Below are 14,722 nucleotides of genomic sequence, written 5' to 3'. Positions count from 1 at the left end.
ACTGAGAGAGAGAGAGAGAGAGAGAGAGAGAGAGAGAGAGAGACTGCCCCTGGGGCAAGTCACGAAGACAAGAATAATCGAGTCAGCTGGGCTTTCACTGGTCGTCGCTGGAACCATTTCCAGGGCAAGAGGAAGGAGAGAGAGAGAGAGAGAGAGAGAGAGAGAGAGAGAGAGAGAGAGAGAGAGAGCCACAAGGAATGAGGAAAAGTGGGTGGGTGGGAGAACAGAGCCTTGGGATAGGATGAAAGTCTAGGATTGGAAAAGACAGTACTACACGGCAACACCCACCTCTCTCTCTCTCTCTCTCTAAGGCCTGAATTCAAATCAGTTAATTCCAAGCTAAGAATTCAAAGGCGGAAAGAGAATGTTTTGACTTCAATTCACACCACAAAGGAAAAAAATATTGGGAATGAATTAACGTCAAAAGAATTCCCAAAAAGGAAGTGAAGTTGACGGGAGTGAATTTAAGTCAGGATGAATTCAATAGACAATTTTATAAAATAAACAGTCAAGAAAGTGAAAGGAAAAATGCTACGTCTGAATTCAAAGCATAAAAAGTCTGCCAAGATACAAAAATTCGTCGCAAATTAAGATAAACATTCTTCAACCAAAGAAAAAATTATTATTAACGATGAACGACAAAAATTCCCATAAACATTCTTCAACCAATGAAAAAATTCCCAGTCAATATAAGGCTTGAATTCACACTACACAACTCTAAATTCACGAAATCACTCTATGGCCTCGGATTCGCGACGTGGAGACACGGTTCTCACGACCCTGAATCCATGGCAAATTCGTGATTTGTTTTTCTCAGGAAAAAAACAAAAACAAACAAACTTGAATTCCTATCTTTAGCAAATTCAAGCATTATTTATAAACATTAATGCACGCCTTATTTTCAAACTAGGCTGGTTTGCAAATCATATACTTTCAAACTAGACTAGTTAACAAATTACCTATATACTTTCAAACTAGACTAGTTAACAAATTACCTATATACTTTCAAACTAGACTGGTTTACAAATCATACCCTTTCAAACTAGACTAGTTAACAAATTATCTATATACTTTCAAACTAGACTGGTTTACAAATCATATACTTTCAAACTAGACTGGTTTACAAATCATATACTTTCAAACTAGACTGGTTTTCAAATCATATATATACTTTCAAACTAGACTGGTTTTCAAATCCTATACTTTCAAAATAGACTGGTTTACAAATCATATACTTTCAAACTAGACTGGTTTTCAAATCCTATACTTTCAAAATAGACTGGTTTACAAATCCTATACTTTCAAACTAGACTATTTATAAATCATATATACTTTCAAACTAGACTAGTTTACAAATCATATAAACTTTCAAACTAGACTGGTTTACAAATTCATTCCCTTTTAAACTAGACTTGGTTTTCAAAATCCCCTATACTTTCAAAATTGGTTACAAATATATATTTCAAAACTTGAACTAGTTTACAAATTCATATATCTTCAAACATAGACTGGTCTAAACAAATTCATTCCCTTTTAAACTAGACTTGTATACAAGTTACATTTCATTTACTTAATAAATGAAGACGCATACATATAGCCTTACTTTCAAAAGAGACTGGTTTACAAATTCATTTAACAAGCTATTGACGAAGCTAAGGAAAGCTAAATAGATAACCAATACGAGCTACAATAATACTGTCTGTCACACATTATCAGAACAGCGTTCCGAAGATAAGAGTCGAATTGTGTCTTGGATAAGGTACGAAATGTCATACGTGAATCTATTTTACCTGATATTTCGTGAGTCACTATTTGAAAATATACGTACACACCTGCATAAAGGAGTTATGGCTCCCTATTTGAAGATATCCGTATACTCTTATATAAAGAATTTATGCGTCCCTATTTGAAGATATACTACTTATACACTAGTATTAAGGATTTATTATGTGTATGAATAGATAACAAATGTGAAGATATAACCGGACTTTATACTAGAAAAAAATATTTCCAGGATAGTCCCATTAAAGATGAGAATTTTAATAGAATTTAGGATAAATTAGTTTTAGAAACAGGTAATATAATAATAATAATAATAATAATAATAATAATAATAATAATAATAATAAAATCGAAAAGTAAATCCACAATAATATGTCTGCTATGGTCACTGTGAGTAATTATAGTCAGACTGACAAGGAGGACCGTGCAGGTCATCGAAAGCTTTCTGCTTTGTATTTTAAATAACAAGATCAAACAGACATATTGTGGATTTACTTTTCCCATTTTATTTTATTAATCTGTTGCATTATGAGTTTTCTTTGAATAACATCATTATTACTATATATTTATATATATATATATATATATATATATATATATATATATGACTGGTAAAAATGTTGTTACAACAGAATTCCATCTAATAAAAGGAGCCATAAAAAACACCAAAATATAGAGAGAAAAATACTATATTCCAGAGACTGCTGTCTCTCTCTCTCTTCAGATATACCTCAAGAGAGACAGCAGTCTCTGAAATATAGTATTTTTCTCTCTATATTTTGGTGTTTTTATGGGCTCCTTTTATTATATATATATACATACATAGTATATATCGCAAGCCAATCTTATTCAGCACTTTTGCCTAAAATACAGATTTAACAGATGCCCATTTTTCAAACTGAAACAAAAACCAAACCCCACCCCCCGACCCCAACAAGGAACACACACAAAACAAACCAAATAAAAATAATAACAAAAAATAAACACGAATTCTCGCGCCAAACACAAAAACACCACCGCAGGCACGACCGAAAAAATTCCTACGGGCCACGACACCCGAACAGAGTTGTATATATTGCTGTTGGCAACTCTCGGATCAATCAATGAAACTACATGCAGGAACCCCTATCACCAACCACCCAACCCCCCTCCCCCTCCGCGGTCCCCCCCAGCCCCCTTTCAAAACTCCAGCACCGAAGTCCAGTGCTTATGAAGTGTCACGCGAATCAACTAGATTGTCGTTACAAAGGAAATCGCTTGACAGGTTTCGCTCAAATGTGATTCGGGAGCATTAGCGCGGATAGCGGTTGGAGGGATACGCGTGTGCTTGCGCGCACGCAAGCAACCCCACACACTTACACACACACACACACACACACACATATATATATATATATATATATATATATATATATATATATATATATATATAAATCTTATAATTTTCTGATGACTCGTTTCACCCCAATGGCAGATTAGCCTATATACGAGAGAGAGAGAGAGAGAGAGAGAGAGAGAGTCTAAACGCACTTGCAATACGAGGCATCTAGTAAATGATTATAAACACACCAAATTCCCCAATGCTTTCGGTCCCAAAACCCCTCTCCTGGAGAGGGGGGGAGGGGGGTGGGTAATGCAAGGTCAACTCTAACCCCCATGGTCAAGGCAAGGTCAAAAAATGGGGGGGGAGGGAGGAGAGAGGGGGGAGTCATGACGCCACACAAGAATCATCATCACCCTGACCTAGGTTCAATTCAACACCCAGGGGGATGAAGGGAAGGGGGAGGAGGAGGGGGGGGCAGAAATGAAAAGGAAAGTCTGGCGTTTGTAATCTCTTTAGTGTTGGACAAATCCCGTTAATTAATTAACACCACCACTAAAGGGGGGTGGGGAGGGAAGCCAGTGCCTTTATCAATCATTACATTGCATGAGTCTCTCTCTCTCTCTCTCTCTCTCTCTGTGTCTCTGTCTACTCAGCAACACATCGATTGCGTATACGCCAATTCCCTCCTCTCCTAACAACACGAGCTACCTAGCTCTCTCTCTCTCTCTCCAAACCCCGACTGGAATCTATAGCAGCTGCTGGGACGACCAACCACCCCCAAAATCCATTCTTATAGGACCTCCCTTGGACCCCCTAAACCCTCCGTTAATCCGGAATAAACCTCTCTCTCTCTCTCTCCGGATTACAGTCTGCTTTAGACGGCAATACCATGCGCTGGCATAAGGCCAGCCACCGTTTTCGGAACTGTCTGCGTAAGTAATACTGTTTCATATTGATCTCGGCTGCTATATTTGAAGTTCAAACTCCTTTCCTATTTCCGGATTACTACGGAGCGCTAAAGTAAATCAGTACCTCAAGCGTAGGCCTAAAACAATGCATCAAAACAACCCATACGAAACGCGAACATCCACAGCAGTTTTTCAAGAGTAGGCCTAAAAAATGCATCAAAACAACCCATGCAAAACTCAAACAAGCAAATCATTATCTCAAGCGTAGGCCTAAAAAAATGCATCAAAACAACCCATACAAAACGCGAACACGCAAATCAGTTTTTCAAGAGTAGGCCTAAAACAATGCATCAAAACAGCCCATACGAAACGCGAACACGTCAACATTGCAAACGTAGGCCTACACCAATGCATCCAATACGAAACACAAATCAACATTTCAAACGTAGGCCTAAAGCAATACATCCCGTGACCAGGCGTCATCAAATTTCCACGCTGGCAAAACTGGAGGCTGCCTCCTTCCATAGGACTACTGAGCCTCCGGGTAGATTGGCATGTATCGATGTAATCAAATGAGTAGTAGGCTTATTGGAGCTTATCACTCTGAGGTAATTAATGCGGAAAAGAGCTTTTATGGGAATTTATGGCTAATTATTGTCGTCGCACTGAGGTTTTAATATTAATTTATTGTGATAATTATGATTTTCGTTTCTTATGTGCTATGTATGTTTGAGGTCAAGGCCCTTAAGGACAAATGCTTAATAATAATAATAATAATAATAATAATAATAATAATAATAATGATAATTGAAGAAAAGTCTCAAATTTTAATAATAATGACACTTGAAACTAAAAATAATAATAATAATTGAAGAAGTCTCAAATTTAAATAATAATACTTGAAGGAGTCTTAAAATTTAATAATAATAATAATAATAATAATAAAATAATAATAATAATAATAATAATAATCATAATAATAATAATATATAATGAAGAAAGAAATCTCAAATTTAAATAATAATAATTGAAGAAGTTTCAAATTTAAATAATAATAATAATATAATAATAATAATAATTATAGAAGTATCAAAATTTAATAATAATAATAACATTTAACACTTGAAGAAAACAATCTAAAAACTTCGTGGGAACAAATAGACGGCCTTCGGAACTTCTCAGAGCCAAGGACATCAACGCAGGTTCCCTGAGGAGCCTCCAGACACTCCTAAATCACACCACAGCCTCATTTCGCCAACGCAAACACTTCCTCCTGAGGGAACAGATCCTCCGACGGGGAAAAATCCACCTTTTCGTCAAGCCCTTGTCTGTAAACCCCCTGGAAAAATAAAAAATAAAAGTCTACAGCAACGCCTTCGTCGGGAGATGATTTATCGTACTGCCTCGTGTTCCCCCTGGGTTATTTCGAGCCATTCGGCTCCTCTGGAGTGGCCCATTCCGACGGGGGGAGGGGGCCAATATATGGGTTCCCTCCGACGGGGTATAACGACGGAGTTCCAATGCTTCAATGGCTATTTAGTCCGGAGATTTAAGGGCGGAAGGCTGGCGTAGCATAAAAGTTTTCTTTTTTTCTCTCTCTTTTTTGTACTACAGGTTTACACAACAGGATAGTTTTATTCTATAAACACACACACACATATATATACATACACTATAAAATCATACAAATACAAATAGTGTATTTCCTTACTTATAATAATAATAATAATAAATATTTTAGGTGATTTTTCATTGGTTGTCGAAGCTGGGGGGAGGGGGGGGGGGGGGGTTGCTCCGTTTAGCTTCGACAACCAATATAAAAATATCCAGAAATTTGCGTAAGCCCTCTTACGGTATAAATAATGATGATAATAATACCTTACCGACAAGTGTTCTCTGACTAAAAACTTCCTAACTAAAATAGCAGTGACATATGTCCCTCTTCTACGAAATCTCCCAATAACTGCTATTCCAAGAATTCTATAGTGATGTCAGTCATGTTTACCTTGGTTATACCAAGTAGCCAATTTTATCAGTTATTTATATTTTTATTTCAATGATAAATCATTTTACTCGAATGCGTAACCTAGTATTCTGCTTCATCTGCTAAATAAGAATTGGTGATGGCAGTAGGATTGATTTGGGTAATACTGAGATAAGTTACATTTCATATTTCTCGAGTATTACGATGAATTTGCGTAAAGTTTTTAATATTAGCGCCAGTGTGTATTAATTTTGCTTGCACGGGAGTAGTGTATATATAAACGTTCATTGCCCACAATACATAAACAAGTGTATATACCTATATCTATCTACATATGGAGAGAGAGAGAGAGAGAGAGAGAGAGAGAGAGAGAGAGAGAGAGAGAGAGAGAGAGAGAGAGAGAGAGAATACATTCATCACGAATATCTCCACATTTCTCATTTTCCCAGACCAACTGCATTCTCCCGCACCATATCTAAATAACGATGAGTAAGCGAACAACAATGTCTTGGTAATGAGTATTACCCAGAAGCGGCCATCAACTCTCCATGAGTACCTGGAAGAAAAGTGCCACCGAGAGAGAGAGAGAGAGAGAGAGAGAGAGAGAGAGAGAGAGAGAGAGAGAGAGAGAGAGAGTTGTTTAAAGGTTAGTCAATTCAAGCCCAATGGACGATACATATTTCTAGAATCATAAACATCGGTTCAATTAAAGGTGATGTTTCCTAACAGAGGACAAAGAGCTGCATGATTTGTATGTATATATATATATATATATATATATATATATATATATATAGTATATATGTATATGTATATATATACTAAAGCTATCCACTTTGTACTCTCAGAGAATTCCTAGACTAAAAAAAAAAGAAAAAAAAAGAGAACAAAATTCCTAGACTAAAGACCATAAACAAACCCACGCAATAAACAAAACAAAAAGAATAACAAAACAGCATAACAATCAACAGAAAACAAGTCACGTGACGTCATCCGGAAACGTTGCAACAGCAGCAGACGACACTCGCTGAAATATGGCGCACACAACTACGTAGGCCTACAGCTACGAGATCTTTCCCGAATTCCGACCACCATTCCTGCCCTGGGGATTTGTTCCTTAAAGCTGATAATATCGCTTCAGTTAGACTGATGATCTACCCGATTCGCGGCCTCTATAATACTTCTACTACTACTGCGACGCACGAAAGCGCGAAAAAACACGAAGAAGCATTTCAGCAAATTTTCATTTTCTTTCCCCCACACAAGAAGTGCGACCTTTTCAGAAGAATGCAGATGAACGTTTAGAGCTACGCGTCGGTATTGAACGAGGAAATAGCACGAAGAACGGACAATTACGAACGCGAAATTATTCTCCAAAGGATAAGTCGAACCTACGTTCGTATGATGCAAAAAAAAACAGCCCTTCAAATTTCCCAGTTACCATTAAAAAAAGCCAAAAAAAAAGTGAAAAAAAAAAAAGCAGAAGAGCAGGAAGCCTGCAAACAAAAAATGTTCACAGAGCCTAGGCGGGATGCGACCCCTTCAAGTCGGCAGCCCCATTTGGAAACGTTCAAACACAGCTGAGCGCCTCCCGCGGCCCATGAAGAGATCAATTGTCCCTCCGAACGAAACATTACGACAAGGACGAAGACGAATTAAGGGGGAAAAAACTCCCTCCAAGGCGGCAACGTTGGGATCGATCAACGTGAGCCAGCATGGTGGGTTTTCCGTTTGCCGATTTTCAATCCGATTGTTGCGTCATCTGGGCGAAACAGTAAATCAAAACGGACGCACTGCGACGAACCGACACTAAAACCGACTTAAAATCAACTTGATTTACGGCGAAGATGAATGAAATCAAAGACACCTGCGAAAGTGGCTACCTGGCAACTCAGCCCATCACAACACTGTGAAAAGCCACGACTGGTTGGATCGCCAAGCCTTAATAATAATAATAATAATACTTCTCTCATACATATACGATGTTTCCTCGCTTTATCAAGCTCACGGGATTTCCACGGAAATGTCGACGACATGAAAACGAAAGTAACATTCGAGATGACAACGGGGAACGTTGACTATTTCGCTACCGAACGGCTAACAAACGCCATACTCACGAGCACTCGGTCTAATGATATAAACAGCGTGTATACTTGTGTATGAAATGCACGATACAATAAATGCATTAGCAATATCAGCGTTAATTATCATCAAAAGTAATTGTAGAGTACCTATGTGCGTGCATAAAGCTGCTATTTTGTATATATATGTGTATGAACACCAAGTGTATGTAAGCTTTAAGATACACTCCAGTTTAGTCAATCAAAATATCTATAGTTAAACACTGATATTCCATTCAGCAAAGCCTTCCTTTCAATGCTATTGTGGCCCACCACAGTCGTCTAACCAGCCTGTACCTTTCACAAATCCTTACTAATAGTTACATAGATTATAAGGCATAAGAAACACTTTAAATCATAGTTCGTTTGTCTACAAAACGTAGGTAGCAAACCAATTATAAAACTTTATGCTTCAACTTTATATAAGTTCTGTGGAGACAAAGTTACACTGTGATCATTCATTGATAGTAACGAAACATTATACATTACAATAATTTCCTGGACATAGTATGGAATAGTAACCTATGAACTCTATCATTATCTAGCCATGTGACTATTTGGATGCCGATTGACTTACAGAGCGAACTACGGGGCGGCACGTGAAATAAAGACATGCAGACATCATTCAATCAAGTCACGCACTTGGAAACTCGCTACCACTTTCGCTTTTCCCTTTCTTATATAACTTCTCATTCCCTACGAGGCGGATAGGCCTAAATGTTCCTTTAGACTTTTAGTGGTAAGCCCATCTTTCTTTAGTGCTCTCTTTAGCTTTGGTTTTTTGCCTTGAGCTGGTTTAAACAGAATTATTTCTACAAACATGAGCTTGGATTTTGGTTAAATTCAAAAGTAATTAAACTGACACAGTTTAATTATATATATATATATATATATATATATATATATATATATATAGATATATACTATATATATAATATATATATATATATCGCGTCCATTTGCATTCCCATAGCACATGCGCACTCTTCCACAGCATGGCCACGACGGGAAAACTATCTACAAAATACAATCACTTCAAACTAAATCAAACCAACTTCGGATTCGAAAATATTTTATTATTATCGTCGTGTAAATTCCTACACTCACAAGACTCCACTCGTAATCCTATGGAAATAAAAAATGTCCCTGTGGCTTTATTATATAAACCGACATTGCCCCTCTGTGCTAAAACCACGTGTGCACACGAGAGGGAGTGAGAGAGAGAGGGAGAGTGAGGGAGGAAGCTAGGGAAAAAAAAATAAAGGTGTTTTTGCCGTCATAATGCGAATTGGATTGTCTGCACGTATCGCCGTAACAGATCTCCCTCGGATTCAGACGAATTTTTATTTTCTATACGGTTTCACGTGTGGATACTCCTGATTAGGGCGGATAGAGCCAAGCACAAAGGAAGCAGAGTATAACACCTTTGTTTAGGCCTAAAAACTAAACAATGGGTTGACCAATTCTGCCCAAAATTACAATAATAAACGATATCATCGAGACACTCCTCATGGCTGAGAACAAGGCGTTAAGAATGATTCATTACTGAGCTGAATGAGTGTTTCTGCGGTTTATCTTTAAGACTAAAGAATGATCTCGCGAACCACAGACGTGATTCCCGAGTGATTAAGACCTGAGGCCAGCTTCAGAACTCGCCCAACCACCTCCCTGTTCCCATTGCACTCACCTTTCTGCCCGCAGAATGCCGCTAACAGCAGCGCCAGCCAAACCTTATTTAATAAGGCGGCCATGGTGGTGGTTTACGTTGATAAACCCGACGTTAAACCACCATAAACCGATCCCGGTTTGTGTTCACCGAAAAAAAAGAATTCACTGGGCACTTTCGAAAAGCACTTTTCAAGGGGGGGTGAAAAAATTCGACAGGTCTATATGAGGGGAAAGGAGGGGGGAGAAATAATCACTTTTCAGAAGATAGGCTGATTTAGATCCTAAGGACTGTTTTTATTTTTTTATATATATATTTTTAATAATTATATTGATATCGAAAAAAAGAGAAATATATTAAAATAATACACTTTTAACGGATATATTTCAATAAACAGATATACGATTTGACATTACTTTTTTTATCAATAAAATATCATTTTCTAAACACATGCATATCGAACATAGAAAAAATCAGATGATACGACACTCAAAAAAATATTTATACATAATATTTCAGGTCTTTCACAATTTCCAACGACACGCACAAGGCTTTATATATATATCTATGATTTGATCAATTCACAACAGCAGCTTTCACTTATTAATTGAATATTTGTAAAAAACCAAAGAAGGAGACTGGGAAATATATTGAAACACAAAATGCCACACTAGACAAGAAGACACCACAGACGCTTTTGAACGAACGGAGTTGGGGGGAAAAAATGGTCCTTTCTCGAAAAACTCCTGATTCTATCTGGTCCTCGCGATAATCCCGAGGGGGGTCCTTTACATCCAGAAGGGGTCACGCAGGAGTCGGAAAGGATCCTTAGAAAAACACCCGAAATGGATCATTCGACTCACGCGGTGAAAAGGAGCGTAAATCCGTCCTTCACTGTCCACTGGCCAAACCAGACTGACGAGCATCGGTGTGAACCACACGCCCAGTCGTCTGCTCTCCCCCATGTGCGGAGGCTCGGTCGCTAGCCCCGCAAACGTCATTTTCGAAGTTTTCGGCGATAAAACGCGACTTAAACGCTTCCAAATACTATACAACTGTTTCAAAACAATTGAATTTGTCGTAATTTACACTCTTACAAAAATAAACAGCCTCCAAAACCGCCAATATGCCTTATAAGCCCCCAACACAAGCTTGACCACGAAACTCGCTATTACTCATCTCATCCATCAACCATTCGCCTCAAAATCAAAACGAATAACTCTTACATTACATAAACCGAAACAAAACACTTCCCAAACGCGAAAGCACGAACAACGTTTCGCGTTTCGTCGACAATCGTCCGTTAAAAGAGCAGAAACGAGTCTACTCGCTGTTTCGCGCGCGCGGCCGGCACTCGTGTGAAACTCGTAACTGAGACTAGTGTGTTTTTAGCTGTGCCGGAATCTCATAAAATATTATTCCGTTTTTATATTATCCTCTTTAATGGTTCCCGAGGAAGTCGTGACTGGAATACCCTGAAGGAAATGTTTTTAATATAAAATCTCTTGACTGAAATACTCCAAAGGAAATGTTTTTAATATAAAAACTTTTGACTGAAATACTCCAGAGGAAATGTTTTTAATATAAAATTCATGACTGATATAATATAAAATCTCATGACTGTAATGGTCTAAGGAAATGTTTCCATATAAAACTGATGACTGAAATACTCTACGGAAAATATTTTTATATAAAATTCATGACTGGAATAATATAATATCTCACGACAGAAATAATCGAAACGAAATGTTTCCATATAAAATTCATGACTGAAATACCCTAATGGAAGTGTTTTGTATAAAAATTCATGACTGACATTAATTATATAAAATCTCAATCAAAAGGAAATGTTTCCATATAAAATTCACAACTGAAATACTGTAAAGGAAATATTTTGATTAAAAATTCATGACTGAAATAATATAAAATCTCATGACTAAAATAATCTAAAGGAAATGTTTCCATATAAAATTCATGACTGAACTACTCTAATGGAAATATTCTATATATAAAATCCACGACAGAAATAATATAAAATTTATGGAAATACTCTAAAAGAAATGTTTTTAATATAAAATTTCATGATTGAAATACTTTAATGAAAATGTTTTGATTATTAAACAAAAATTTCCATTGACCAGAAATAAGTAATAAATTTCAAAATTTCCAATGTCCCGTCCCTTACTGTCCAGCTACCATGTATATATTTCTAATATTTTTATCAATCTTCTAAAGATGGACCAGTTAGCTATGAAGCCGACACATATTTCATTTATTCCTTTTGGTGTTGGAAATATATATATATATATATATATATATATATATATATATATATCCAACACCAAAAGGAATAAATGAAATACGTGTCGCTTCATAGCTAACTAATCCATCTTTAGAAGATTGATACAAATATTAGAAATATATACATGGTAGCTGGACAGTAAGGACGAACATGAAATTTCATTATATATATATATATATATTATATATATATATATAATGAAATATATTCTGTTGAAACAGATATCCATCTAATAAAGTGAGCCCATAAAAGCACCAAAAAGTTATATATTGTAGCTATATATTTCGGAGACACTATCTTCCTCCCCCAACAGGCAGGTAACGAATGAAATAGGGGTTACAAAGCAGTGGTATTTATACCAATGAAGGAATATTCCAGAAGTTAGCCGCTACCTAGGTCACTCCTTTTGACAGCTTCTCTTTAGTCTTCTTAACCGCTGGCTGGAGGAAGATTTTATCTATCAGATCTCAATCCCAGGCTCCTTTTAGGAGGTTCATCGTATTTCTTTGTTTAATCACTGCTGATTCTATCATCTGGCTTTTGAACCAACAATTGCTGCTATGAATTATACGTGACATATTCCAGTTTACGTTGTGGTTACAATTGTTTATATAGTTAAAAAACAGCTGAGTTCTGATGTCCATATCTTGGTAAATGTTTATGTTATATTAGTCTTTGCGGGAGTGATTTACCTGTGAAACCGATGTAGGATTGGTCACAGTCAAAGCAAGGGATTTTGTATACTTTGACTATGGGGACTGGTTTGTGTTGGAAGTTAATTAGGGATTTAGGTAGGTAAAATCAGAAGGGTTAGAGTTTCTAAGTATCTGTGTCAAAATCAGAAGGGTTAGAGTTTCCAAGTGTCTGTGTCAATGTCTTAATCCTAGCCAGGTGTGGGATTATGATTTTATTGTTGGGCGTGTCTCTGGTCACGTCTTAAGGGCTTCGATAGAAAATCAAGTTTGCTTTGTGGACCACTTTCTCAATTATATGGCCAGGGTATAAAAGATGACAATGCTTATGGATTATTTTAAATTCCTTTTCCAGGAATTCTGAGGAGGAAACCTGTTCAAGGCTCTTAAGAACAAATTGCTGGCTACGTCAATTTTGATAGAAATGAACCAAACAAAAACTTCTTTCAGTTTTCTTCTGAAGATTGAAAAAGAAACCCACAAAATCACTGTGTAACTTGTTTACTTCTAAGTATTTACATTTAATTCTAAATGTAAATACATAGAAGTAAACAAGTTACACAGTGATTTTGTGGGTTTCTTTTTCAATCTTTGATAGAAATGTTACGCTCACTAATATAGTGAATATATGAAAGTGATAATGTAGTTTTTCTGTATGCGGTAAATTTGTACTTAATCATGTCTCTAATTGTTAAAATACCTGAAAATGGAACTTTGCTGTTTCCTATTCAACTACGCAGGTTGATACATGGAACCCAGCCTAACATTCATTTCCTCACACCGGACCATATGTACAGGTATCCTGTATTTATTTATTTATTTATTTTTTTTTTTTGGCTCCTCACTGAACGAGTGGGTTGCATACTCGCCTATATCAATCTGGTAGCCCGAGTTCGCTCTCCGCTGCCACCAATGCGGAACCAGAGGGATTTATTTCTGGTGATTAGAAATTCATTTCTCGAGTTTATGTGGTTCAGATCCCACAGTAAGCTGCAGTAGGTCCTGTTGCTAAGTAACCAGTTGGTTCCTAGCCACGTAAATAACAAATCTAATCCTACGGGGCAGCCCTAGGAGAGCTGTTAATCAGCTCAGTGGTCTGGTTAAACTAAGATATTCTTAATTTTTTCATTTTGTTCCAACATTGCTGTTTATAATAGTGCGACACAATCCAGTAGGCTTACCCGGAATTTAAACAGCTTAATAAATAACAAGAGCTTGGAACTATCTTGATCAACGAGATAAAGTTCTGAATTGATCCAACACCCACCCTTCCCTATAAATCAACACTTAGTCTTCAACTTTGGTTTATCCTTTGCCCTCACGCCAGGCCGGAGAAATAATCTATATCTTATTATAGTTGCTTTTGACAAATTTATATCCGATTGAAATGACAGCAGGGAAAAGGTTATGCTTTACTGATCCCCGGAGATTTTTGAAAGACATCCGCTCGCTACACAAGTTAGATGTAATAAGTAGATCCGACAAAGACGGCAAAATCGTGATTGTGGACAGACTTTTTTACCTGAACAAAATCATCCAACTCTTGAATGACACAAACACCTCTGGCAAAAAAAAAAAAAAAAAAAAAAAAAAAAACCTACATACTCTTTAATGACACAAACACCTGTGAAAAAAAAGTCCCTACATATTTTTCTTTATAGAAAAGCAATATCAATGGGCAAAGACAAAACCAGGATTGAACTACTGGAGAAATCTAAACTCATTACCCGTAAACTACCTTACTTTTATGGTCTTCCCAAAACTCAAAAGACAATGTACCATTCAGACCCAATGTCTCATGTGCCGGAGCTTTCAATTACAAAATTTCGAAGTGGTTAGCTGGCCTCCTTTCCATTTTCTTAGGCACATTTTCTCACAGTCACATTAAACATTCTGAAGATTTCTGCAAAAAATTCACATAACCATATATACCACTTCACGGTA

General features: G+C 36.8%; 1 protein-coding gene across 1 annotated transcript in view; it reads right to left on the bottom strand.

Moving 5' to 3' along the window:
• Positions 1 to 10,713, bottom strand: part of LOC135205243 (cell adhesion molecule Dscam1-like) — a gene marked incomplete in the record, with an annotated part of 279,305 nt that extends 268,592 nt beyond the window's left edge. Inside the window, 2 exon segments of the mRNA XM_064235592.1 lie at positions 9,806 to 10,074; positions 10,648 to 10,713. Coding sequence (XP_064091662.1) covers positions 9,806 to 9,869 — 64 coding nt within the window.
• Positions 10,714 to 14,722: the final 4,009 nt, after the last annotated feature.

Source organism: Macrobrachium nipponense, chromosome 49, assembly GCF_015104395.2.
Source record: "Macrobrachium nipponense isolate FS-2020 chromosome 49, ASM1510439v2, whole genome shotgun sequence".
NCBI classification, from domain to species: Eukaryota; Metazoa; Arthropoda; class Malacostraca; order Decapoda; family Palaemonidae; genus Macrobrachium; species Macrobrachium nipponense.
This window is presented reverse-complemented; position numbering and strand designations above follow the sequence as displayed.